Here is a 27,788-nt window from a genome sequence, read left to right as displayed (position 1 = left end):
ACACCACTGTTAGAGGATTTTAAACGTCCTTCTTTTGATATTTTGTATCACATCTGCAGTGAGTAGCAGTATTTTGTGAACAGAAATGTACTTACATGGTAACCTCTCTATCTAAGTGGCATCTTCCTGACACTTGCTTTTCTCTTCAACAGGACTTTTGGGAGGTCTATTCATGGTGATACATATGGACCCTCGCTCATTCTCTGTCGTTGATGAAGTTGTATTTTGGGTAATCAGGATTTCATGTGTATTGCCTCAATTACTAGTGAGATGAATCTCAAACATTTATGATTCAGGTGTCTCTTTGTGTGTTGCCTGCTCATATCATTTTGTCCACTTTTCTATGTGGCTGTCCTTTTCTTTATGCACTCTGAATACAAATCCTTTGTTGGGTCCACTTCAAATACCTTCTCGGAGGCTGTTCTTGTCTTCAGTCCTGTCCTTGGTGTCTCTGTTACTCTTAAAGAATAGCTCAGGCCTCCCTGCCCCTCCTGCCTCCTTTACTGGCTATTTACCATGTGCCTGGCACTGTACTAAGTGCTGTGCATGCTTTGTCTTATTTAATCATCACAGCCGCCCTGTGAGGGAGGGATACTGTTATTCCCAGGTGTGCTGAGGTTGAGAAGTGAAGAAGCCAGCCCACGTAGTACAGGGAAAGAGACAGCTGGGGCCAAGGCCGAGAACCTCTGTTCTATAATTTATATTAGTTTTACGGAGATCTAGGAAGTCTAGAAGGTCTCAGACAAGGACCTATTTCACTGCACCAGGTCGAGATTTTACATGCTGTATAGGGCTTCAAGAAAAAAAATTTAGAAAACATAAAGAAAAAAGAAGAATGAAAGAAAAACCCCGAAGTATTGAGCTCAGGCGCTTTGGTTCTGCTGTGAATTCGAGGCATTCCTGTAAAGGGAAGGGTGGGCTCCTTCTGGCCTCATTCTCGGAAACTCAGGGGCTGACTCACCTGCTGTTCTCCTCGAGCCCCAGTCCCTGTGGCCATGACGCCATTCACAGAGTTGCTCAGTGAAGCCATTTCCGGATTCTCAGAATCGAGCAGTGGATGGATACTCCCACTCTGCCCAACAGGTGTGCCCTCCACTGCCATCCTAGGCCCTGAGAGTGCCTCCCTGTGCTTCCCACCAGCCTGTTTACTCACTGGGGCCCCAGGAATGAGTGAGCAGGTCAGCTGGGAGCTATGGGGAGGCCATGAGTGGGCAGGAGGCCAGCCTGGAAGGGCCACACTCTGCACAGACCCCAGCAGCTCTGCCTGCTGTGGCCCCGAGCCCCCCCAAGAGCTCAGCACAGACTCCTACCCGCTCATCGGCCTTGAAAGAAGACCACGCAGGCTGAGGCCCTATCCTGCTCAGGAAGGAAAGCCGAAACCTGGCGCTGACCAGGTGTGAGGTGAGGTGGGTGGAGCCCTCCCGGCAGCCCCTGGGGTTACAGCATCTGCGGAATCTTTGTATGAGCTGGGGCCCAGGTCGGGGTGTAGGCCCTGCTCCAGGCCCTCCCACTAGCTTTCTGGTTTTCTCCCAGGGAGAGGGATAAGTTGGGGAAAATATCTGCATACGACAGAGCATTGCAATTTTCTTAACATTAAACAGTTCTTTAAAGTAAAAATTATATCAAAAAGATGCCTAAAGTTGACACACAATTTGGACAATTCACAGAAAAAGAAATACAAAAGGCCATTAAACACTGAAAAGATGTTCACTCTCATTCATAACAAAACAAACACAAACATAGGGAAAAGCACTTTTAGCGCCTAATTGACAAAAGGTTTGACAATTTACCACATTGGTGAGGGGGCAAAACACTCTCATGTTAGAACAAACCATAGGAAATTGTCAATATTTGAATTTTTGGGCCCCCAAGAGCGGCAATTTGAATTTACAGTTCAACCTACCGTGTTGTTGGTTGGAGTGTAAATTGGACTGTACTTTGGCAATACTGATCAAAATAAACATCCTAAACATTTCTTAGACAAATTTGTATCATGTTAGAATATCATAAAAGGATAGTAGTTGCATGAATATTCATAAGAGGAAAATTTTATATGTCCATCAGCAGGGACAAACATACCACATCACATCCCTCAGTGGAATCTGTGAAGCCACGCAAAGAATGAAGAAGCCTTTTCTGGACCATTAGAGAATAATATCAAAATTACCGTTAGTGAAAAAAGCAAGGTGAGAACGGTGCGTATTGTATGCTTCCATTTGTTTGAGAAAAAAAAAAAAATGGTGGGGTGGGGCTGGGGTGTGTGAGATGGGTACATGAATATTTATACATAGAATGTTTCTGGAAAAAACTCAAGTTGTCTCTGGGAAGAGGAACTGAGAGGCCCGAGGGCAAGGCTGGAAGGAAAGTACCCTGTGTATGAGCGCTCTTCTGCGCTGTTTGCATTTTGTGCCGTGTGCATGTAGTAACTTCTTTTTTTTTTTTTTGCGGTACGCGGGCCTCTCACTGTTGTGGCCTCTCCCGTTGCGGAGCACAGGCTCCGGACGCGCAGGCTCAGCGGCCATGGCTCACGGGCGCAGCCGCGCCACGGCACGTGGGATCTTCCCGGACCGGGGCACGAACCCGTGTCCCCTGCGTCGACAGGCGGACTCTCAACCACTGCGCCACCGGGGAAGCCCTGTAGTAACTTATGTTAAAGCCCTTCCTCCATGGCGCAGGCAGGTTTCCCCTAAATAATGCTTAGAGCTTGTCACTCATGCCACAGGCTGCTCTCACATGGGGTCTGCTCTCTCCCGCAGGATGCTGAAAGCTGAGTGGGCAACATGTGGAAGAAACCTTTTCAAACAGGACAGAATTCCACTGTCTAAGGATGTAAAATACATTAGGACAGGCCACACCAAGTGCCCTGAGAGAGATGGTGGCAGAGGCAGACCGGTGGGATGTTCTAGGCATTACCTGTGGCCAAGTGGCTCCAGCCCCCCAAATCTTTTCTGAAATGTGACCCCAGAACATAGAGAATGTCAAACTAACACCTCAAGATCAAACTAATACTTCAACGTCAAAACAAGCCCATTAAAAATTTTATTATCATAAAGATAAAGAGGCCACCACATTTTTTTTATCATTTCTTCTTTATTTTTTTATTTTTTAACATCTTTATTAGAGTATAATTGCTTTACAAGGGTGTGTCACTTTCTGCTTTATAACAAAGCGAATCACTTATACATATACATATGCCCCCATATCTCTTCCCTCTTGCATCTCCTTCCCTCCCACCCTCCTTATCCCACCCCTCTAGGTGGTCACAAAGCACCGAGCTGATCTCCCTGTGCTATGCGGCTGCTTCCCACTGGCTGTCTATTTTACGTTTGGTAGTGTATATATGTCCATGCCACTCTCTCACTTTGTCCCAGCTTACCCTTCCCCCTCCCCGTATCCTCAAGTCCATTCTCTAGTAGGTCTGCATCTTTATTCCCGTCTTGCCCCTAGGTTCTTCTGACCATTTTCTTTTCTTTTTATTTTTAGATTTCATATATATGTGTTAGCATACAGTATTTGTTTTTCTCTTTCTGACTTACTTCACTCTGTATGACAGTCTCTAGGTCCATCCACCTCACTACAAATAACTCAGTTTCGTTCCTTTTTATGGCTGAGTAATATTCCATTGTATATATGTGCCACATCTTCTTTATCCATTCATCTGTCGATGAACACTTAGGTTGCTTCCATGTTCTGGCTATTGTAAATAGAGTTGCAATGAACATTGTGGTACATGACTCTTTTTGATATATGGTTTTCTCAGGGTATATGCCCAGTAGTGGGATTGCTGGGTCGTATGGTAGTCCTATTTTTAGTTTTTTAAGGAACCTCCATACTGTTCTCCATAGTGGCTGTATCAATTTACATTCCCACCAACAGTGCAAGAGGGTTCCCTTTTCTCTACACCCTCTCCAGCATTTATTGTTTGTAGATTTTTTTTGGTGATGGCCATTCTGACTGGTGTGAGGTGATACCTCATTGTGGTTTTGATTTGCATTTCTCTAATGATTAGTGATGTTGAGCATCCTTTCATGTGTTTGTTGGTCGTCTGTAGATCTTCTTTGGAGAAATGTCTATTTAGGTCTTCTGAGGCCACCACATTTTTAACAAGGGTACAGAGTTTGTAAAACGTCTTCTTGCACCATGTCGCTGCTGCAAAAATTATACCTGTGGAAGAAAACCTTTCCAGCATGAGGCTCGTTTGCTCGTGGAAACGTGCCCTCAGATGAGTAAACGGCTTTTGGCCCGCTCGCTGGGATTCGGACCTCTCTGACTGAAAAGCTTTTTGCTACACCAGGCAGAGTCCAAGTGACTCTCACCCAGCAAATCCACTCAAAGAACCTCCTCCCCTCCATGGGCTTTTAATGAGCTGAGAGTGAATCAGTGGTCAGACCAAAGATTTTCAAAGTCTAGGGGGTTTGGGGCTTAGCAATGAGGATCTCCTTTTAAGGTGGATCATATTTTAAACACAGTTTGGAGTTTCCATATTTTAAACACAATTAGGTACTCTCCCAACTCCTACCAAGTAAGATTCTATTCCCTCCGAATGAGAAGAGCTTGCCCCTATAAGCTAGATCCCAACACATGCCGTAGTCTCCAAACAAAACAATTTACATTAATACCTGCACCCCAGCTGAAATTAACTCAGAGATTTCCTACAAGTACTGCACGTGTCTTCCTTATTGCTTAAGGTAAAAGTTTCATATTTGCCTGTTCTTGAATCGATGCCTTACCACTGAGGCCTTGCTCCTGTCAAGTTGAATTTGGCTTAAGGAAAATGATTGATTTTTCAAAGTAAATTGGATGGATAGATGGAGAGTTGAGATGAAGAGTTGGGTAGATGAATGGACGGATGGCTGAACAGCCAGAAGGGTGAGGAGACAGGTCTGGAGAGATGGCTGGATGGATGAGTGGATAGGTAAGTGGATGAGCAGAAAGGGCTGGACGAATGGATGAGTCGATGAATACCTAGATGGGTAGGTAGGTGGGTGATTGGACGCATGGATGGACTGGTGAATACATTGATTGCTAAATATAGAAAATAAAACTTAGATGGAATGAAAGGTACTCACTCAGCCCTGTCTTCGCCACTTTGCACTGTAATTCGGGAAGCCCCCAGTTTGGGCCGGAAGAGATTTATCACATTGTTGTTCCAGAGGAACTTGACCTTCTGGACTTTTCCTACATTGAGGTCCACATCAATGTCATGCATATGACTTGCATCTGGTCGGAGGGATCCTCTGAAAACATAGACAGAAAATGTTATATCAGCTGGATATATGAATACATAGGATGACAGCAATTTATTTTTTCTTCAAACAACGGCTGCTGTTTCTGGTTTTCTGCAAATAGGTTGTATGACTTCATGCACATCCAGGGGCTGCTAAAACACAAACGTATTTGTGAAGAACAGACCTTTAAAAAATACTGGACTCTAGATTTCCACCGTCTTAGTTTGTCCCTAGAGGGAAGTTAAATATTTGGGGTGGTGTATTAACCCTATTAGTTCACTGCAGGACTATATTAATGCAATGTCTTATGTTAGAAGATGCCTGTGGGTCAGCCGAGGTCATTTGTTAGCCCCTCATATGTAGCACAGGAAGTTGTCAAAGAATTTTAACTTAACACGAAAATTATTATGTAAAAGTTTGTGCAAAATCCAGACTCTAATTTTACAGCGCGGTTATGCATTCATCCAACACACATTTACCAAGTATCTCATATGTCCAGCAAAAGTAGGTGCTGAGGCTACCACAGCAACGAGAAGCCGGCCTCAGGCTTCCTGTGTGTGTGTTGCCGGGAAGGGAGTTGCCATACAAACGCGCCTGGCCTAAGGAGAATTTGATTTTCCGAAAACCTAAGTCAGGAAGCAAGGACTGACAATCCGAAAGGAGTTAGCATTTGTCTCATTTTAAATAGCCGGTTCCCCCTCTGGGCCTCACTCCTCTCATGTGTAAAATGGGGTGATTGAACCAGATGCTAAGCCTTCCTTCCAGGTTTGACATTCCAGGAGTCAATGGTTCTGTATAATAGATGGCTAGATTTATAAAGCAGTTTATACCCAATCTTGTATGAAGAATCTATTATGGAAAGTATGGTCATTTCACTTTACTATCAAACTTACTTGAAAATTTCATATTGTTTTGAGTTTCCATTACTTCCATACAAAGCAATCCTGATGTACCCACTCACTTTCTTTTTTCCAGCCAGTGTGACAGATACCCTATATCTCCAACCTGTTGAAAGAAATACAATCATTCGAATAACTCCTCTTGTTGAAAAGAATGACCCCGTGGACGCAGCCTTGTTCCAAGCTCTACGTCCCCCGTGGATGAGAGGTAAGGGTGAATGTGAGTAATGATTTCCTTAAACGAGGTTTGGGGTCCTGGGATTCAGATTCTAGGTGGGGGTGAGGGACTCCAGAGGAAGTAAATCTTATACTTCAGCACAATCTCTTGTCGATACAGCAATGTATGTGTCCTGATGGATGCAGGGCAGTCGGTTACTGCACCTGTGTACCCTGGGTTCACATCACTGGCCATCCCCAGAAAGGCCACAGGGAGAGGGAGATGCTTGTGGCTATAATGTTTGGATAAATCACCTACTGCTCTTTTAGTTTATTGCTGTTTTCACATGCAACGGACATAGTCTCAATAGAAAAACAACCCAGATAAATTAAAAAAAGAAAGAACCTTCATCAGCACCCCATCTACCTGCCCTGCATCTCAGGTCCTTCCCTGATGTCATCACTTTGGTCTCTATACTTAATCAAGTCCAGTGGTTCCCAATCAGGGGGAGATTTTGCCTCCCTGGGGAGATTTGGCAATGTCTGGAGGCTTCTTTAGTTGTCACACTGGGGGTGAGGTGGGGTGGGTGTGGAGAGCTACTGGCATCTAGTGGGTAGAGACCAAGGATCTGTTAAACAAACTGCAATGCACAGGACAGACGCCTACAACAACGAATTATCCAGCCCCAAATGTCATTAGTGTGAGGTTGAGATAGGCTGATCTAGAGCTTTCTCTTTCTCTTTCTCTCACACATCTGTGTATATAAAAGCATAAGGGCTTCTTTTCCTTTCTTTAAATAGTATGTGCTGTTATTCTCTATTCGCTCCACCCATCCCCACCCCAGAATGATTCCCTTTCTCCGTCCTGCCCTGTGTTCCGGAATGTTTGCCTCCCACCCCAGGATCCTTGCTGCTGGCTTTTAGCTGGGTTTAGCCAATACGAGGTGTATGCAGGAGGTCAGAAGGCCAGAGGAGAGAGGTGCGGGTGTCATCTCCCTGGCCCCCACCTTGCTCCAGAACCATGAGTCTGTCAGAAACTCCCTCCTTCCCTGTATTCTGAGAGCTGCACAGCCACCAGATTCCGGGGGCCTCGGCATCCCTTGCCCTTTTTTTTCTTGTTACAAAGAAAAATATTTTATTATAAAATTTTGGAAAATATGAATATGGGTAAGTAAAAATTTAACATGAAAATCTTGCTTGTTCCTTTAACCCTGCCCACACCTCTAACAGGAGGCCCTTCAGTAAAATCTCTCCATTTGAGCCACTTGGATGCGTTCTGTCTCCTGTTGGGACCCTGACTGATACATGACATGTTGCAGGCTGTTTTGTCGCTTGCCTTTTCACTAAATATGCCTTAGAGATCTCTCCTCAGCACATAGAGCTATCGCCTTCTTTTTAGCGGTTCTGTACAGTATTTGGTGGTTTACCAATTGCTGGGTATCCAGGTTTCTCTCTCCAGTCTTCTGGTATTAAAAACAGTGCTGCAGTGAACACCCTTGAGCACTTTCTCATGCAAGTATTTTCCTAAGGTACACTCTGAGAAGTGGAATGACTGGGTCAAAGGAATATACATATAAGACTTTACAGAGAGTGCCAAACCGTGATCTTTCATGATAAATATTGTGAAGATCACATGAAATACTGTAAGTGAAAAGAGATTTGTGAAGTGCTATATAAATTTTTTTTTTAATGTAAAAATCCCTTGAAAAATAACTGCTCTTCTATTCGGCTACCGTGTGATATTAATTTTAACAAAAGAATCTTGATCGTTTCGGTATCTTGTACTTTTTCAATGAGAAGCTGGACAAAACAACAACAGAAATGCAGCGTGCTTGTGTGTGTGCAGGGGGACTGGTAGAAGAGGTATTTAGCTGGAGACTTCTTGACTTACAGGGACTTTGCCCCGCCTTGCCCTCTTCTGTTAATGGATCCATCCTTCCTGCCACTGGGATGGGTGGACATGTGACCCAGCCTGGGCCAATCACTGTACTTTATTCCATTGATCAGGATTTTTGGTTAAAGGGGTGAACTTGAGATCCAAGACAAATGCCATTCTACTGCCTTTCCATTATAGCTTAAACTGGTTGGAGGTGAGTTTCTGTCAATTGCTACCAAGGGTCCTAATAAGGCTGATACTCTGAAATTATTTGCAAGAATTTTTAAATGAGTAAAATGGAAACTTACGAGTAAAGTTACCACTGCTTCCTGTGTTCAGGAAAAAGGTTTGTCCCACAGCACTGGTTTTCCCCTGAAATTGGTCAGCATAGTGCCCCATTTTGGGGCACCCTTCAGCAGGACAAGGGAAACAGCCACTCTAGTGAAAGAAAACAGTAGGTCTGTGAGTCGTAGGCCTTTGACTCACCCATTTTCCTTTCCATCCTCCTATCTATCCATCCATCCTTCCATCCCTCATCCATCTTCTCATCTACCTATTCTTCCTTCCATTCATGTGTCCATTCTACCCCTTCTCCCCCATCCACTGCTCCATGCAGGCACGCATCCATCTACCCATGCATCCTTGCACACATTGGGAATTTTCCAGAATGAAAAGTTGGGGATCTAGGGAAGGCCCAGCACAGTTCAGGTCTGCTGTCCCCCTCCTGCCCATCCTATTCCTGGGAGGAAGGCTCTGTAAGCCTCAGCATTTCTAGTGCCTCCTTTCATTAGCCGTGGAGTTACATCTCTGCTCTGTTCCAAGCCAAAGGGACAACACCACCATCACCACCAACTTCCCTGGGTGCCTGGAGTGACCTACCTCCTGAAACTCATTGTAGGACGCACAAGGGTAGCCTAGGAAGCCATCGGGGCTGAGGATACTGCTTGAGTAATACTTGTAGCTTCTTATGTGATTGCAAGCCACAAAGTCTTGGGTTCCTGGGAAGACAAAGGCCAAGGGCGCTAACAAGAGGCATTAAACTTTTGAAGCCCGAACCATTCTGACCCAGCGAGGAATCACCTCTGCATTTCACAGGTGGGTGATGGTGTCCCTGAACACCTTGGTCACAATTCACAATCTCTGTCATTGACCTTGACATACTTCGGGGCAAGTAGAAAAGCTGGGGGCTTGTTTAGTACTGGTGGTTGGCTGGAGTCGCTTTCCTCTCCCCGGCACTGTCCATTTTCTGGGGTGGCCCCCCTCAGGGCTAGGCAAGTGTTAGGGAGTGAGAAGGTCTAACAAGCACCTCTGTCTAATCCTCGGGGGCCAGGCATGTAACGTAAATGAATAACGAAGGCTTGGGGGAGCGGGGAGCATTGGTTAGAGATATATCATACTTCACCTTTCGCGTGAACCAAGCTTTTCTGTCTATGGTCTCAGGCTGAGAAATTCTTCCTTCTTACTCCTCCAGGCATGAGGTAAAAGCAATGGAGAGCAAGGTCACCGTGGCCTCTGGCTACTCTTTCACCGTCTTTCTCTTTAAACCAAAGTCCTCTTGTTTGGGAAATTGTTTTTTCCTGTCTCCAGCTACTAGGTACAAACTTCCCATGGAGTGATCCACAGTGATCCTGGCATACCTGGGGACCACTGCTTGGGGATCTGCTGGGCTTCATCCGCCACCCGTGGGGAAAGGAATGTTGCCCTTTGTGCTTGGGGGATTAGCTCTCCGTAGCCCCCCAGTCCCGCGCACCCCACACCAACACTCATTACCAGACAATAGGACCTGTTTCGAAGTTAACTGTCTCTTTCATCCAAAGTTGCTGACCAGGGATTCCATGTTAGAGAAGCAAGCGGATGTAATTGCTCCTCAGCGGCCAGGGCGACTCGGCACGCACACAACAGAAGCACGTTCCAGTGACCGGCCACCTCTCTAATTAAACCTGGGCTCCTTCCTATTATGTGTGCCCTGCTCGTCCCATCGGAGAGGGGGCAGCCCTCACTGTGACTCTGGTGTTCTTTCAGAAATCAGACCAGCCAAGCAGCCCTCCCTCGAGTTACCCGGTGCTGAGCAGAGAGGAGGTGGATGTTGGCTATTGTTTTATCGACTCTGCTCTTTCACATGAAGCACATGCAAGATCAAAATGCCACGGAAGGCCGCTCAGCTCAAGGTAACAAGCTGGACACAGAGCTCGCTTTGCGCCAGGCCCTGCGCAGGGTCCTGAGGAGTCCGGGTGGCCCAGGCCACAGCCCCTGGCCTCGGGGAACTCCCCACTCAGAAAAAATAAAGACTAAAATGAGATGATCACAGACTCAAAGCCTCCACTTTTAGGGAGGAGAGTGACGCCTGTTCTCAGGGGAGGGGCAACAGGAATAGCCCCGGGCCAGAACAAGGGACGGCTAATGGAGATGGTACTTTAGGTCACCTAACATTAGGGGTACTGAGCCTGCTCTCTCAGATAAATGGAGACACGTACAAGGCTCGTCCCCCAGACCCCCAGGCCTCCGCCTCCATGCACGTGCCCCTCAAACCCACAGGGCACGGCCGTCCTCCCCCTTCCCCCCATCGTCTTCTTACCAGCTCAGTCCCTTTCCATCCCTAGCACCTGACAATAGCAAATGGCAAGAAAGTCAAAACCCTCCAAATCTTTGCTTATGCTCTGCAGACCTTCAAGGAGCCTGCACCAAAGGAAGGATGGGGGCCAAAGGCAAAGCTGGGTCCTAACTGATGTGCCAGTGCAGCCCATGTCTCAGCATCCTGCTAAGGGGGAGAAGGCGCAGGCTGGGCATGGGGTCGGGCTTTGCAGCCAGAAATTGGGCTTAAATATAAGGTGGCCTTGGGCAAGTTTTATCACTTTTCTGACCCCATTTCCTCGTCTGTAAAATGGGGCTAATCAGAGTAACTATCTCGTGCCACTGCTGTGAAAATGTCCAGCACAGACCACACCACCTGCCTTCTCCCCAAGTGGAGCAGCTGCTGTCTTGCTTCCCTCATTTACATACCTTCCCATATTCCATTTATATCAATGATGGTTGACAAGGCATTTTTCTGACATCCAGGCATTTCCCTTCCTCCATTTGGGTAGAAATCCAGGTGGCCCACCTTTTGGCTCATTCCAAAACCTGAAACATTGGCAGCAGAGATGAGTGGGAGGGAAGTGGTCCCAGAGTCAGGTGGTGGCCACGAAGAGCGTTCAGCTCCTTCCAATGGGAGCAAGAGCCTTCTTGGCAACTTCTCCCCACAGTGCAGCCACCCTGTCTCTGGCTCTGCGGAAGTTCTCAGATGAGCACTTGGCAAAACAAGAAAGGAGGAGAGGGCTTCCCTGGTGGCGCAGTGGTTGAGAGTCCGCCTGCCGATGCAGGGGACATGGGTTCGTGCCCCGGTCCGGGAAGATCCCACATACTGCGGAGCGGCTGGGCCTGTGAGCCATGGCTGCTGAGTCTGCGCGTCCGGAGCCTGTGCTCCGCAACGGGAGAGGCCACAACAGTGAGAGGCCCGCGTACCGCAAAAAAAAAAAAAAAAGAAAGGAGGAGAGAGCAGAGGACGTAAGATGAGGGGGGAGGTAGGCTCTGGGTGAACGGGCACATGTGTATTTGTGTCTGTCTGTCTGTCTTGGGGAGGCCCTGAACAACAACGATACCATCATCGGTGTCCTGATACCATTATGCACCAGAAGACACATGTCAGGGCAGGGCTGGCGCACTTTTTATTACTTTATTCATTTTAAAATTTTGGTTTCTACATTATAGTGTTACTGAGACCACATAAACTTTGTTGTTGTATGAGAACCACAGCATAATGGCTAGGTGGTTTGGATTTTGAAGCACAGACCTGTGATCACATCCTGGTTCTTCTTACACATCTGTGATCTTGACAATTACTTGATCAATTACTTTACCTTGTCGAGCCTCAGTTTCCTCAGCTATGAAGTGGTAATAACAATACCCACTTTTCAGGGTTGTTACAACGATTAATGAGCTAATGTATGCAAAATGTTCAATGCAGCACATGGTAAACACTTCATAAGTGATAGGATCATCAAAACCTTACCTTTTATTGGTACATTTCATGAGTGGTTATACAAGAAAATATTGAAAAAAGAATGTTAATTTTAGAAGAATTCAATTAAGGGCTATATTTAATCTCCAACAAAACAAACTGTAAGCAAAGCTTTGACAAAAGAAGAAAAAAATGCAAAGATTACCTTTGCATTTTGCAAGTACAGGTCAAACATCAATAATAAATGCCACTCTGGATACTGACAGACTAGGGAAGGATGCAGAGTCTGGAGACGGAGGGAGCCTTCCACAGGTTATAGAAGCCTTTCGTCCTACCTGAGGCCTCAGGCTGACATCACTGGCACTGAACTTGCTGTTTGTTTGTGGCTGACACCCGTTTTGACTGGTTGGTTAACCATTTTGAATACCACCCTGTGGTATGTGTGTGCAGGTGGGGGAGGGTGGCAGGGGGCACATGCCTGGATCTGCTCTCATCAGTTACAGCCCTGGTCCCTGAGAGGTGGGGTGAGGAACTTACCCAGGAAAGGGATTATGGGAGCAGAATCTGTGTGAATCACATCCACAAACATGGCATCGGACGGGTCCAGCCGAACCTCCTCTGGCGTGCCCTGGAAGCATGGCTGTGCCGGGTCCAGCCCTAAGAAGGGGGAGGTGGACAGGGAGGCCCCACTCTAAGACCACCCAGGATCTAAACCCTGTACGCACAAAATCCATGGGGATTCCTGGGCGAAGGATCCCACGCCCCAGCAGTCATAGTTTGGAGAATTGAGTCTGTAGGTCCTGGTCTGCTTGGGAGAGAGGCTGGGACAGAAAGGCTGCCAGTGGGGTCGTTGCCTGTCACAGGACATCCAGAAATCCCCACTGCCTGGCGTCATGGAAGATCGGGATGGTGCCCTTGCTCCCCTCGTCTCCCTTTTCCTTTCTTCCCTCACACACGTTCTGTTTGGCCACGGCCCTCCAAGACTGAGCTCCCGGGCCCGGCCCAGCTCCTCCACAGTCTCCGAGCCCTGCACGGCCCATTCCCCTGCGTCTGCGGTCATGGCCCCGGGCCTGCTGCTCGCTCTCCCACACTCTCCCCTAATCTCTCTCCCCTCCAAGAGCCCCTCAAACACGACCTCTTCATGGAAAGTGTAGCCTCTCCTTTCTTGGGTCATTCCCTCCTCATTGCATAGGATTCTTCTGCATTCGTTAATTCTGCTTTGACTTTTATTTGTCTACTTAGTTGTCTGCCTCCTGCACTAGACTGGATTTCCTGAGGCAGGGGCCGTGCCCAGTTCATCTTCAAAGACAAGCAGAAGGTGGAAGGAGCAGGGCACTCAGGACTCGGTGACCTACATCTAGTGCTGGCTGCTCAAGGCCAGGAGCCTGTCCTCCTTGCGCCTGGAAAGTGGGGATAACAACAGTAACTCCCCTGGCAGGGTTACTGTGAAAATCCCATGGAAAGATCTAAGAGAAAGGACATTGCAAACTGAAAAATACCTTTATCCTTCACCCGAAGCCTAGCCTGGTGCCCAGAGCAACAGACGCATTCATTAAATGCTGACTTGAACAGTTTGCCTAAGTTACATACTGATGTGGTGCACCAGACGGTTGTCTGTGTCTATGTCTGTGTATTCATTCTGCCTGGTGTTTCCTTCCTCCATTCATTCTTTACTGAGCACCTCCTATGGCAGGTCTCAGCTAGTCACTTTCATTTTCTGCCTGTCCTGGCACAGGGAAGACATTCAATAAATATTTGTGGAACTGATGAATTGATTTTTTTCAAAAATCAGCTCACTTTTTAAAAAACTTTGCCATACTCTACCAATAATAACCCTGAAGTCATGAGTTTAATGTGTTAGTTATATTTTTCTTTTTTTATAAATGTATTTTTGCTTACAATCGTGTATTTTCTAGTACACGTGAAAATATATGAACAATTATTTTTCAAGTCCCTTGCACCACCTAAAACCAGTACCAGGAGGACCGGAAGGGGCACCCTTGGCCGTGGGAAGCGCGCGGGTCTCTCCTTCCATCGCCTGCTCCCCTGGCTGGGCCGGCGCCCGCCCCCAACCCCGGCCCAGAGCCCCTACCTGTGATCCTGCCCACGCGGCCCCCCAGCCTCCTGCCCGCCTCAGCGGCCGTGTGCGCGCCCAGGCTGTGGCCGATGAGGTGCACGTTCTCGGGGCCATAGCCCAGCTGGGTCTGCGGAGGGAAGGAGCGTCAGGTCCCAGAGCACCGGGTGGGGACGCGCCGGCTCTCAGGGAGCGGGGATTGGAGCAGGACCCAGGCTGGAGACTCGGGAGGAACGACCCCCGGCTCCAGGCCGCCGCCTAGGACAGCGCGACCCGGCCCCTGGCTGGCCAGTCTGCAGGTCCCGGGGTCCGGCTGGCGCGCGGGGTAACGGTGCTGACCAGTGGCCAGCGCATCACCTGCAGGCCGCCCTGGCCGGGACTGGCAGTGCTCTGCCGGCTCCCACACGCAGCCCACCGCGGACCTCCCTCCCCTCGTCCCCGGCAGGGGCTGGGCCAGTGCAGAACGTGGTAATGGGCCCGGCTCTGGGGGTCTCCAGACTCGACCTTCCTGGAGGCCGTAAGGGACCTTCCCTGAGAGCGAAGACTCATCTGGGCTGAGAACTTCAGGGCAGCCCAGCCTGCTCTACAATTCCCAGAACAGCCTGCAAGGAAGGCTTATTTCAAAAGGGGAAACTGAGGCCTGAAGAGGTTAGTCTGCCTCAGGCCCCACAGCTAGGGATCTTCAGGACAACCCCGGAGGGAGGAAGTTTGCAGCTTCATGTAGCAAAGGCCCTTCTTGGGCTCCCGGCTTTCAGGCTCTGCCTCTACCCATGGGTCCCCAGGCTGCCCCTGGGTGCCACGGGGTGCTGGCCTGCCCCTCTCCCTGCCCCCTACCCACAGGATGTGGCCCAGGCGGGGGTTTACCGACAGCCCTTGTATTAAGTAAGCTATCTCCGCTCCCACGACCCGAGTGTTGTGGACAGCTTGGGTGTATCCTGTCCTGGCCCCGCGCTTCCAGTCCACACACATGCAGTTCACCTTCTCCACTTTAAACATTTTCTGGGAAAGACAAACATGAGGGAGAAACCAGTTTATTAACAGCCACGGGTTGCACACTCCACAGATAGGCGTTCACAACCGTCAAGCATCTAGCTTGTGTCAGAACTTTAACATTCCTCACACTCGTCCTGATCCATACCACAGTGCTGTGAACTGGGTATACTTACTCCCACTTAGCAGATGTGGAAACTGAGGCCTGGAACAGAGTGACTTGTCTAAGGTTTTACAGATGGTCATTGACACAACCAGGTCAGAAAGATGATTTATGAGGTCAGGGGTTAGCAAACGACTACCCGAGTGCCAAATCCACTCGGGTAGTAGTTTGCTAACTGCTTTTATGAAGTTTTATTGCAAACAGCCACACCCATTTGTTTACAGATTGTTCACCTCTGCCTCATAGCTACAACAGAAGCCATATGAGCTGAAACCATATGGCCCACAAATGCTACAATATTTATTACCTGCTCTTCTACAGGAAAGTTTGCAGACCCTTATACTAGATAGTTGAAGCCACAGAGAGGCTGCTTTTATGTTCCCAAAAATGCTTTGATGGGAGATATAAAGTATTGAGGGACAAGTTTAATAAGATGAAATTTAGACCGAGGTAGGAGACAACTCTCCCGGATACATGCATCTTTTGTATCATGTAGTGTGACCCAAGCACAGATACTGGTCCCTTGGGGGCTGGAGGGAAGAAACATCAGGAAGGGCTACACTATATCCTTTGTTCATCTGGGGAGGTCCTGGACTGCATTTTGAAGTTGGGAGTGGTTGGCTGGGGGGTCAAGGCATCCTGGTGGACCACATACCCTTGGCTCTCCAATACCCAGGTCCGCGTAGCCTCCCTCTGGAACTCAGGAGGCACGTGTGAAACCCCAGACCAAGAGGAACAAAGAGCGCTCCGGCAGAAGCCGCTCGAGGTCTTATCCCACTGCAGCTTAAGCCTCTAAGAGCCGTGCCACGGGCACCTCCTACAGGCTAAAGCTGTAGACACACGGGATTGTGGTGTCTTGTGGACAGAAGACCTCGTTTCGCATTCCACCTCTGGATTCAACTTTGGGCAAGTACTGAAGTTTTCTTTGCCTCAATTTCTTCATCTATAAAATGAGAACCATAACTGTGCCTGCCTCACAGCATGACTGGGAGGGTTAAACGGGACAAGGACTGTGGAATGATTAGCACAATGCCAGACTCACAGTAAGTGCTCAGGAAATGGATGGTATGAATAAGAATTCATTCCTAATATTCATGATCACTATAGAGCTGCACTGTGCAATACTGTGGCCAGGAGCCACATGTGGCTCTTTACAGTTAATTAAAATGAAATAAAATTTAAAATTTCGTTCTTTGGTCACACTGGCCACAAGCCGAGTGGTCAGTAAGCACAGGTGGCCAGTGGCTCCTGATCCGGGTAGTGCAGATATAGAGCATTTCCCTCATCACAGCAAATGCTTTTGGATAGTAGTGCTGCGGGGGGTAAAGTATTTTTTATGACATACAAGGGTTTTATATAAACCATCAGAGACAAACGCCAGGTCATTTGCTGTTGTCTCCACCTCTGGGACTTTCTGATTGGACTCTGGGTCTTTTCAGCCTCATAAGGAGATGTTTGACTAGAGGTTCGTGGGTTGGGAGACCTTGACATTGGGTACCCATGAGAACCCGAGTTTTCCTCAGTGGTTTTAGGATGGACCCGTCTCTCCTGGGAAGTTATCCTTTCCCAGCCTCAGGGGATGCGGAGTTTGCCTCCATGTGCTGGGCGCTGCTCTCACCAGGTGAGGAGGGTGAATGCCTACCTTGCACAGGTCAATTATCCAGTCCTCCTCCCCCTTGTCTAGGAAGCCGTGGATGACGAAGCGTGTCTTGCGGTCCAGCTGGAAGTTTGAAGCCTCGATGGTGCTAAGGTCAGTGACATTGATCCGCTGGTTAAATTAGAAAAGATGAATTTGAATGTTGGCCTTTCCAAGCCACAGACCCATTAGAGCCCATTCCCGTAGCCAAGGTGACAGATTCAACTCCCACGAAGTTGGATGAGGCTAGAACAGGAGTTCCTGACTTAGGGTTGGAGGATAGAATTCAGAACGTCCAAGTTTATTGATTTTTCTATACTGAAATGTAGCATTTTTGTTAATTGTGAAATTGAGCAACAAACATAGCAGACTTAGCAATACACTGTCACCAATAGAGGTGGCAGATATTTTCATTTTATATTACAGTTGTTACAGATATTTAAAAATATCATCTGTACTCATTACTATTTAAAATTACAGAAGTGATTAGACCAACCCCTAGACCTTGTTCTTTAGTGAGATAATAAGGCAGCACACATATTACTATATCCCATATTTATCTTTTTAAATGTTCTGATAACTGTTTTCCAGTATAATTAGTGTCCTTTTTAATCCAATGTTTTTTATTTTATGCATTTAACCCTTCCTGCTCCGTTGAGGTGCATCTCCCCTCTGCCTGATGCTTCTGGCCCAGGGGTTCCTCAGCTTTTCTGTGCCAGGACCTCTTCGGCCATCTGGGGAAGCCTATGAGTCCCTTCTCAGGATTTCTTTTTTTTTTGCATAAAATATATTTTATTTTTAAAAATTATTTTTTTAAATGGGGACTCTGGGTGGGTAGTTTGTCACCTAGAATCCGACAGTAGGTGACCTCGGGGACCTATAGACAGACACCCTGCTCTCTCAAACTTGGTTTGGGGTCAGAGCTGTGAGCTGCTTGAGTTCTGAGCAAGTTCTTCCCGTTCACTTCTGAGCACCTGGAGGAAGCCTGCTGGCCTCCACCTGGCAGGCCTTCTGGGAACTGAAGATTGCTCCAAGGGTCCCCAAATTTCTCCTTTGTCATTAAATGTCCCCTGTTCCCCTTCTAGCTCCTGAGGAAGGATTTACATCCCCCGACCCCTACCCTCTGAGGGGCTATGCTCCCTCCACTGCCTGGTTTGGAAAGAAGCCAGACCCTCTCAGGGATACATAGGTCTGGGTTTCTCCATAAGAGCTGCTTACACCCCCTTCCTCCCCAAACAGGGTTCTAATCCTGGGAAACCCTGCGGTTCTGTGCACAAGTGTGTGAATGTGTCCGTTTCCGGGTTGGGCGCCCATAGATTTCATCAGATACTCGAAGGGATTTATGATCCTGAGAGCTAAGATGGCTCTAAGTCTAACACTGGTGAGGGAGCGTCATGTGAAAAGTTCCAAGGCAGTGAATTATTCCTCAGACAACCATGTGAAGGCTCCAGTGTGGGCGCCCAAATCCCCCACCATGCGGTCATTCTATGCCCCTCTTACTTGGTAGTTATTTGGATTCTCATTTGTATACAGAAGAAAGTGGGTGTCAATGTCCTTGGGAGACCAGGGAAATAACTTTAAAGGCCGCTGAAAGATGCTGGTCCATGGTTTTTCATCGGAAAAGCAGCCGAAAGGTTTGTAGCAGATCTCCTTTCCTGGGGCAGGAAGAGGAACAAACAGGACATGTGTGAGGGTCTGAGAAGGAGCAATGTCACCTCAGCTACTCGGGAGGACTCTTCAGGGTACAGCTCAGGGCTGGTGAAGGCCGCTGCTCATCTTTATCTTTGCTGTCAGTGTTCCTCAGACTTCTGTGGTGATAAGAACCACCTGGGGGCTGAGGGTGAATGAGCATCTTCACACTCCCAGGCCCCTCCCTCAGAGATTCTGATTCAGAGGGTCTGGGGTGGGGCCCGAGAAACAGCATATTTAATAAGTGCCCCTGTTCATCAGGCAGGTTGGGGAATCACTGAGAATTCCTGGGAACCTTCAGCCTTAAAACTACCTCTTGCAGGAAACTCCCAGATGGCCCTTTACATCCACTCATCAACCATCATGTATTTATCAAGTATCTACGAATGTCGTAGCACAGAGATGCTATTCGATGAGTCTTGAGGTCTCTCTTACGTCCAGCACAGGCCATGCACACAGTAGGCATTCCTGGGTATCTGTCCAGTCCACATGTCTTCACGTCATCCTCCTATGCACCTTTGTTTTTTCCAAATTATTCTCTGCCATTTCAGATTTCCCTGTTGTTCTTTGAAAAGGTAAATGTCTTAAGAACAGGGAGAATTTATTTTTGCATCATACTGTGTATAGTAGGGGCTCAGTACATGCAGTTGATGACCTAAATAACCCCATCTAAATCCGAGGGTCCTTTCTCTAGTCCATGATATATTTTCACAATTATGTCACCCCCAGTATAACCAGGGGTGACATAATTTCAAATCCAGAGGATTACGATGGATTTTCTCTCTTAGTCTTCCTCAACTGATGGAGCCAATTATTAGTCATTCATTCAAAAACTGGTAATAGTTAATACTTGTTGTTTACTATGTGCCGGATACCACACTAGTGTTTTACCAGTATTGGCCTCCAAACAGCCCATGAGGAAGGAATGAATATTACCTTTATTTGACAGAAGAAGAGCCCAAGGCACGGAGACGAAAAGTCAGCTACCCAAGGCCACAGCCAGTGGTGGAGCCACGATTTGAGCCCTAGAAGCTTAACTGGGAATAAAAGTAGGAACTGGGGAGCCATAGAGACAAATCAGATCGAAACCCGGCCCTGAAAGAGAGGAAACCTAACTGGGAAGGAATAATGACAGCGTTGAATTCATTCTGGGAAGAGAGAACCGTCCCACAGGAAAGGCCACAGGAGGTTAAAGCAACCTTGGCTTCAGATGGTAAGCGCAGGGGCTTCGATGCCAGATTAAGATACCTGGGTGTTAGGTGGGTCGTGGGGAGGTGCTGGGGGTGCTGAGCCGGTGACTGGGGTGGGAGACAAGAGTAAGTGGCTCAGAGGTGGGGGAGCCTGGGGGCAGGGCTGTGGGCCTGGAGAGGGGAGAGGCCTTCTGACCTGATGGCAGAGGAAGTTAAGGAAGAGGCGGGGAGATGGGGCGAGGGGGTGCTGTCCAAGCCTGGTGGGGGACAAGTGACTTTGAGGCATGGTGGGAGGCCCTGGTGGAGCTGCCTGGAACTTGGGAGGACTGGGGCTGTGCTGCTGGGGACTGGACAAGGGGGCAGTCCTGAGGAAAAGACACATGAGGAGAGCACCTGGAGTGACCTTTGGAAACGCCCGTGTCTGGGGCAGGAGGAAGCAGCAGATCAGCGAAGGAGACCAAGAGGGGTTGGAAAGGCCTGAGGAGCAGCCAGACCCCACCCGGGCTCTTCTGTGGGGGGCCGGGTCTGGCGGCAAGGCTGGGCTGGAATTCCAGAAAGGCAAGAGGGGGCTGGGGGCAAGCTGAGGAGACAAGGGGAAAGGGTCCGGATGCAGAAGAAAGCCCTTGCAGGGACTGGAGGAGACCACGTCTGTTCTTGGGGAGACTGTGCTCAGCAGGGTTTGGGGGCCTCACGAGCCAGGCAGTGAGGGGTTCTGACTCATGGGAGAGGAGGTGAGAAGACCCGGCAGTGTGGGAAAGAGAGCACCTGTGAGGTACACCTGCGAGGTACACGTGTGAGGAGGTGGGGGGATGGGCATAAGCAGATTCGGGCTCAAGGGGGCTTTGGTAACAAGGGAGGTTTCAGGACAAGTAGAACGTGGGTGTCTGCATCTCCTCTGGGCAGGAGGCCGGGCAGGACGGGAGTTCACAGAGGGACACATCCACAAGATTTTAGTCTGCAGATGTGCACTTGTCTATGCCTAGGAACTGAGGGTATTGGGGGCCTGACAAGAACGTCCCACTCTCCACCTGGCCCAGCTGCCTGCCACCTCCGTCGCCTGCTCCAGCCACTGGAGCCTTTGCAGGAGGACGGAAACCAAGCTGGACAATGCTGGGATAATCCTTGTTGAGCACGGTGCCCTGTCTCTACCACAGAGTCATCACTCCCCGACTGGTAGCGATTGCTGTTTCATGCAATAATGATAATGCTATTAATTAGGGAGAAGGTGATGAGGATGCCTCTGTCTGTCTCACCCAAAGGCCAGCCCAGGCACGGTCACCAAAGGGATGGTGACAGCATCCTCACCTCTGACTGTGGCCAGCAGGAGAAGGCCGATGGTCCAAGAGGGCAGCATCTTCGGGGATGAAGACAGAGACGCACGGACACCAGATGCACAGGCACGAGGCTGGCGGACAGGGCAGGCGGCCCTCAGCACACATGGGGCTCTCCCTCGAGGTGGGGACCCTGAGGCTGAGGGCTCCCTGCACACAGGGAGCTGGGCAGCGCCTCTCTCGGACCCTGCACTCAGGGTCTTTGCACGGCTGTGCTCCCCTGTTCTGGGCCACGTCCCCCTGGCAGCCCTACCCCTACCCGGCTCCCTGCCCGCGTGGGGCTGTGACTTACTGTGTGGCCCCAGAGCTTCCACCTGCAGCCCAGCAGGTTGGCCATGGCCTTTTATAACCAGACTTTATCCTTTGGATTCCTCAGAAAAGGACGGGGGTGGGGGATAGATAGGGCTCTGTACATGCCAGGTTTGAACCTAGGTTATCATAAATACATAAAGCCGGCTCAGCTGGGGAGCAGGGCTGTTTATGAAGTGAGATTTGAGGAAAGGGAAACTGACTTTATAGGACGGCAAAGGGCTCTGTTAATCTGAATTTACAGGTACAGTTGCCAAAAGATCGTGTTCCCCAGGTGATAAGAGGGAAACTCCAAGCTGTAGTGCCACCCACTCAAAATCCTCTTGGAAACAGGAAGCCCGAACTCATCTCATTGCCCTGCAGACACTGGCAGAGCCGTGCAGGAGTGGGCAGTCCGAAGCATCCGTTCAGTGGAAGCATCTGTTTATGAAGACAGCCCTTGGTTACTTTGGGGGTGAGGTGGGTGGAGAGCATCCTTCCAAAGATGCTGGACAGAGTTGTAAAAACCCTGCTGGTGGAGGCACTCAAAAGAGTCAAATAAACACTGTTCAGATACAGCTTTGTTGGGAAACAATGTAGTTTATGACCCAGGGATAAGAAAGATGGAAGTGTTTGCTTTCCTTCAGGGCTGAGGGGTGAAAGCCAGGTGCTGCCCAGCTGTTTTAAAAATTGACATATGATTTAGATGCTCCAAAGTGTATACATCTTAAGTTGAGAACTTGAGTACAGTTTAATGAGTTTTGACAAATGTATACTCCTGTGTATACGCCCCAGATCGAAAAGCATTTCTAGCAGCCAGAAGTATCTCTGATGACCCCTGTACCACCACCCGCACAGCCATGCTCCGACTTCTATCACCATAGATTAGTTTGATCTCTTCTGGGATTGCATATACGTGGAATTATGCAGTATGTGCTGGTTAGAGCCTTGCTTCTTTCACACAACATGGTTTTGAGATTCGCCCATGTTGTTCCATGTATCAGTAGTTGGTTCCTCTTTATCGCTGTGTTATATGGTACATTTCTGTGTGACTCTATCAGTTGGTGTATCCATTCTGCCTTGGTGGACACGTGGGTTCTTTCTAGTTTGGGACTGTTATGGACGATGCTGCTGGGAACCTTCTAGTCTAGTACCTGTCTTTCGTTAGACTTGCACTCGTTTCTCTCAGGTTTGTCCCCAGAGGTAGCATTGCCGGGTCCTGGGGTGTGTGCGTACTTAACTTTAGGAGCTGCTGCTAAACACTTTCCCACAGCGACTGCACCTGCATGAACTCCCGTCGGCAGCTGGGTGAGAGTTCCAGTTGCTCCGTATTCTACTCCTGCCCTTCAATCTATCCCACAAGGTTGCCGGCAATTTCCGGAGGGTTTCAAGTGTAGAAAATGGCTTCTTTTTTTTGTGAACTTCCCTTCTGAGAACTCTGAGGCTGGAGGTGAGCAGGGTGGTGCTGAGGGAAGCCCAGGAATGAACTTCCTTATCTCACGTGGGCTTAAGAAAAGTCAAGCTTTGTGGAACTGGTAAAGTGCTGATGAACCTGAGTGGGGTCACCTATACCTCAATGACCCCAAAGCCCAATGTTGCCACCCCACAGCTCCTGCGGGTGTCCTGCAGCTGAGGAAGGAGGTTAGTCCAAGGCCTGACACTCATGCTTATCAAGAACCCTACTGAGGAGCCTGGAATGGCAGTATGAGGCTGAATGGAAGCCCTGGACCCATGACACGGGGCCGGTGGCTGCCCACCACTCTTGGGAAAACGTACAAACTCCTCACCAGGGTGCAGCGTTACCTGGACCATGCCTCTCTCCCCTCCCTCCCCTTGAGTCTCACTAATTGAACTCCAGGCACACGGGCTGTGTGTGGTCTGTTGAAAGTGCCCATCTTGGAGTCTTCGCATACTCTGTTTATTCTTCCTGGAACACACTGCCCTCAGTCTTTCCCTGCCTAAACTGAAGTTATCGCTCAGGGCTCAGCTTAAATGTGACGTCTTCAAAGAAGCCTTCTCCAGTGCCCGTGGAGAAACCAGACCTTCCTTTACATCTCTTATCACGTTCCTTAGTTTTTCTTCCACGGAATGTATCCCAACCGGTAATTATATTTCAGGGATTATTTGTTTAGACCTTGCTTTGGTGGCAGGGTCAAGGTCTATAGAATCATTTATGTGTCACCAGAGCTTAGGACAGCGCCTGACAGGTACTAGGTGATCACTAAACATTTGATGGACGAAAGGAGGAAGCATTGGAAGCTAATGGTGAGCTGGATAACATTCGGATCTCTGCTGCCTTCTCCCTGCTCCATGCCCCAGAAGCTCTCTATGGACAGCGCCCCTGCACCACTTGCCCTTGGCCTTCTGGTTGGGTTCGGTCAATGGGAAAGAGGTGGGAGGAGGGAGAGGTCGGGGTATTTCTTCCCCAGGCTCCCTCCCTTCTGTGCTGTGGTCGGCTGATGGCTGCACTTCCCTCCTGACAGCTGCAGCCCCTCTCAAGCAGCTCCTCCCCTGGCCCCAGCTCCTTCCAGACTCTCATGACAGCTTCCTCCCTCCAAGCTTCAGATTCCAGGGAAGTTAGAGCTCCCAGCTGCTGCTACATCCCTGGTGATTTAGTACCCCTAGTGGATTCCCTTAACCCTGTCCATAGTTCTGTAATGTCCCTTGGATAAGCCCTTGGACTGGGCCATCTTTTGTCACTGGGGCCCTGGCAGGTGTGTCTAGCCACTGGACATCCCCTGAGAGAGGTTGGTCGCAGTGGTTCAGAGGCCTGTGGTCCATCTGGTGGGTTAGCTGGGCCTTGGGCACCACCCTTTCCTGACTCTATTTTCCTAATGAGGACATTTCCATCCTCGTTAGGAAAGGGTTTGGACTGTGTAGTTGTCTGGTTTCACCACCCATCCTAATAGCAGCCAAGCCTTTCTGTGACTTGTCTTTTTTTTTTTTTTTTTTGCGGTACGCGGGCCTCTCACTGCCGTGGCCTCTCCCGTTGCGGAGCACAGGCTCCGGACGTGCAGGCTCAGCGGCCATGGCTCACGGGCCCAGCCGCTCCGCGGCATGTGGGATCTTCCCGGACCGGGGCACGAACCCGTGTCCCCTGCATCGGCAGGCGGACTCTCAACCACTGCGCCACCAGGGAAGCCCTGATTGTCATTTTTGACAAAGATTTAGTGAGACACTTTCAGATAATCTGTGGTTCCCATTGTCTATGCTCTCCTGGCTCCAGCTACAGACTGGTCAAGGAATCTGGGAAAACTTCTCACCTGAGTGGCCAGTGGTGTTTCATCTGGTCAACAGTCACCTGGGAGGGCAGAGCTGGAAAGAAAGGGGAGGGTTATAGTTCATTTAGGCAAGAAGCGATTCTTGTTATTTCCAGGTCACCAGGCTCTGTTCTAAATGCCAAGGGCAGGTCGTGGTCACCCCTGGCCTCAAGGGACCCACTGAGGCAGATTTGCTCAGTATGAGGAAAAGCTTTGTAAAGGTTAGAATCACTGGGAAGTAGGATAGGCCGTTGCTGGTGGGGCATGACCCCTGCCTTACTTGGATGACATGGTGACTGAGTAGACATGGACAGAAGCCAAGCATCAGATGAGGGGTGACTTAAGCGATGTACTTCTAAGGTCGTCTTCGAATCCGGGATCCCACAGGAAATTTTGGAAACTGCAACCTAGAGAAAGGACTCACCTCTCAATTCAAGCAAGAGTCACCCTGAAGGAGCGCAGCATCGAAACCCCTCTTTCAAAGTGGATAAGGAGTCATCCAAGAGGTGACAATACCTAAGATAATGAGAAATAAGCTGAACACACACGTCTCGGGGATACAATCTCTGGAAGAGGTGCTGAGGGCGTGAGAGAGCTGAATATCAGAGGAGAAATAGGTGGTGTTGGTTCAAAAGGTGTCTTGAGAGAAGACGGCGGCCATCAAATCGTAGCTCCTAGAGCGCCTTTTTTATTCCCATTCTACAGCCAAGGCAACAGAGGCCCTGAAAGTAAGGGGCTTAGTTGGGGCGAATGGAGGAGGAAACCTTGATTTTAGGCGCCGCCTCCTACTGTGCAGCTGCTCTCTCCTGGAGGCCTCAGTTTGCTGCCCTGTAAATGGGGGAACCTCGGTGGATTTAGGAACACTGTCCCTGCACCAAGCTGACCCCACGGGGCTGGGCACCCCTGCCACAGTCACCAGTGGCTGGGGGCAGACCCACTGGGTGCTCTCAAGCAGTCCCGAGCCCGCCTGGTCTCTGTGACAGGTGACCCAAGGCAGGGCCCCATGCCGCCTCCCAGTTGGCTGCCCGTGGCAGGGGCAGCTCAGTTCCTCCTTCCTCTCTGGGGGCCTGAGGTTCTGAGGTCCTGCCAGCTGTCTGCCCTGGGAGGGAAGGGAAGGCCAGCACCTGTGGGAAAAGTCATTCACCGGCCACATGTAGGCAAGTGGCAGGGTCAGAGCCTGGGGAGCCCTGCCAGCTGGCGCAGCCGCTGCCCGGGGGAGGGGGTGGCTTGGGTTCTCCTTCGCCTGCACCCTGAGGCCTATTGAGACCTGTTCATTCCTTACCTTCATCACCTCTTTTATCTGTTCCCTCCCCTCGCCCTCGAGGGGCTGGCATCACGTCTCTCTAGGGCACCGCATCCGCCTCCCCCAGGGTTTCCTCCCAGCTCTGATCCTGTGGGTGGCTCCTTGACGCCCTCAGATGCGTGTTTCACGTATCTGTTCACTCTTTCGTGTTCATTTTTATGCGGCCAGAGCGTGCTGGATGCTCTTCCAGCCTTGAGGGTGTAACAGGGAGGGAACAGAGTATCCTACTGCCCTGCCCTCATGGAATTGATGGTCCCTTGGGGCACAGACACTGATTGCCTAAAAGAAATACAATTTCAACTGATTGAACAAGCTAACAAGGAACAGCACACTGAAGAGGGCTTGTACCAGGGCTACGTAATTTGGGCTTTAACTAAAGAGAATAGTTTGCGGGTATCTGGTAGAGAGGGATCCAGTTTAAGTGGAGTCCAAGCTCCTAAGCTGGACATGCGAGGTTGGCCACTGTTATAGGTTGGGTTGGGTTCTTTGCAAAAAGATATGATGGAGTCCTAAACCCTAGGACTTCAGAACATGACCTTTCGGAGTTACGGTTTCTACAGAGGTAAAATGAGGCCATTCGAGTGGGTCCTAATCCAGTACGACTGGTATCCTGATAAAAAGGGGAACTTTGGATACAGAGACATGCACAGAGGGAGAAGGCCATGTGAACATGAACGAAGAGATTTGGGTGATATATCTACAAGCCAAGAAATGGCAAAGATCACCAGCAACCACCCAAAGGAGAGAGGCGTGGACAGCGTCTCCCTCACAGCTGCCGAAAGGACCCGAACCTGTGACAGTTTGGTCCTGGGCTCTCCAGCCTCCAAAATCGTGAGATCATAAGTTTCTATTGTTTAAGCCATGCCGTATGTGGTACTTTGTTATGGCAGCCCGAGAAAATTAACATGGCCACCACGTGGCCTCGCCCAGCTTCATTTCTGCTCTTCCCTGATGCCTTCCCACCCTACAAGTGCTTAGATGGAAGGACACACAGTTCTGGAATACACCTGTTCTTTTCCTCTCCTGAGCTTTTGCACCTGTGGGTTCTGCTGCCAGGGATGTCAGCTGTATCTCCCCACTGAGGAGCCCCCTGGGGTCCCCGCTACCACCCCCGAGGCTCGTTCCTCCCCCACCCCTCCCTGCTCCTCTCTGGCCACATTTGCTCTTCCGTTCCGGGTCCCAAAGCCAACTCTCTGCTCTCAAAGTCTGTGACACTGGACATGTCTTCCACATTTTCAGTCCCAGACCATACTCTCTAAGGTTTCTCAGACCTGAGTAAATAGAAGGACACCATCCTCACTAAAAATTTTCACCCGCCCCCCGGACATTCCCATTAACATCATTTCATTGCACATCAATTTAGGAAACAAAACTCTTACTGCAAATTACCACAACAAAGAGAAAACCTTGTCTCTGTAACTGACTGAAAAAAAATAGATTATCATCTAGGTGAAAACACAAAATTAATAATTCCCTTGGAGAATGAGGAATAAGTTCACTTGGAAGCCTGGGATGAGAAGACTCGCCTTTAGAGGATTCAGGAAATACTGTTTCCTGAGGGAGCTTCACCCAGCTGCACGGGGAGAAGTACCCGAGGACTTTTTAAAAAGGCCTGTACATGGGATTGTTCTTGAGTTGGTCAGGGTGGGGCCTGGGACAAGACCCCCCCATCTTTTTTTTTTTTTTTTTTTTGCGGTATGCGGGCCTC

General features: G+C 49.3%; 1 protein-coding gene across 3 annotated transcripts; it reads right to left on the bottom strand.

Annotated features, from left to right (window-relative positions):
• Window positions 1–4,065: 4,065 nt before the first annotated feature.
• Window positions 4,066–21,252, bottom strand: LOC113623661 (pancreatic lipase-related protein 2). Of its 3 annotated transcripts, XM_027113131.1 has the most exons (13): window positions 21,204–21,252; window positions 18,520–18,674; window positions 17,026–17,151; window positions 15,095–15,229; window positions 14,249–14,360; window positions 12,694–12,813; window positions 11,156–11,279; window positions 9,917–9,921; window positions 9,039–9,148; window positions 8,468–8,597; window positions 6,122–6,233; window positions 5,070–5,237; window positions 4,089–4,164 (listed from the first exon to the last, which is right to left on the bottom strand). In XM_027113131.1, the coding sequence occupies exons 1-13, from the start codon at window positions 21,250–21,252 to the stop codon at window positions 4,101–4,103; spliced, it is 1,410 nt and encodes a 469-aa protein (XP_026968932.1). In that variant the 3' UTR covers window positions 4,089–4,100. The 3 variants fall into 3 exon arrangements, with proteins under 3 accessions (XP_026968930.1, XP_026968932.1, XP_026968931.1); XM_027113129.1 differs by lacking the exon at window positions 9,917–9,921 and having other exon boundaries at window positions 4,066–4,201; window positions 5,089–5,237; window positions 9,039–9,157; window positions 11,160–11,279; XM_027113130.1 differs by lacking the exon at window positions 9,917–9,921 and having other exon boundaries at window positions 4,101–4,164; window positions 9,039–9,157; window positions 11,160–11,279.
• Window positions 21,253–27,788: the final 6,536 nt, after the last annotated feature.

Source organism: Aethalodelphis obliquidens, unplaced genomic scaffold (assembly GCF_003676395.1).
Source record: "Aethalodelphis obliquidens isolate GAN/ISIS:26980383/991018 unplaced genomic scaffold, ASM367639v1 scaffold11, whole genome shotgun sequence".
NCBI classification, from domain to species: Eukaryota; Metazoa; Chordata; class Mammalia; order Artiodactyla; family Delphinidae; genus Aethalodelphis; species Aethalodelphis obliquidens.
The sequence above is the reverse complement of the archived record's forward strand: the minus strand, read 5'-3'. Positions and strand labels throughout refer to the sequence as shown.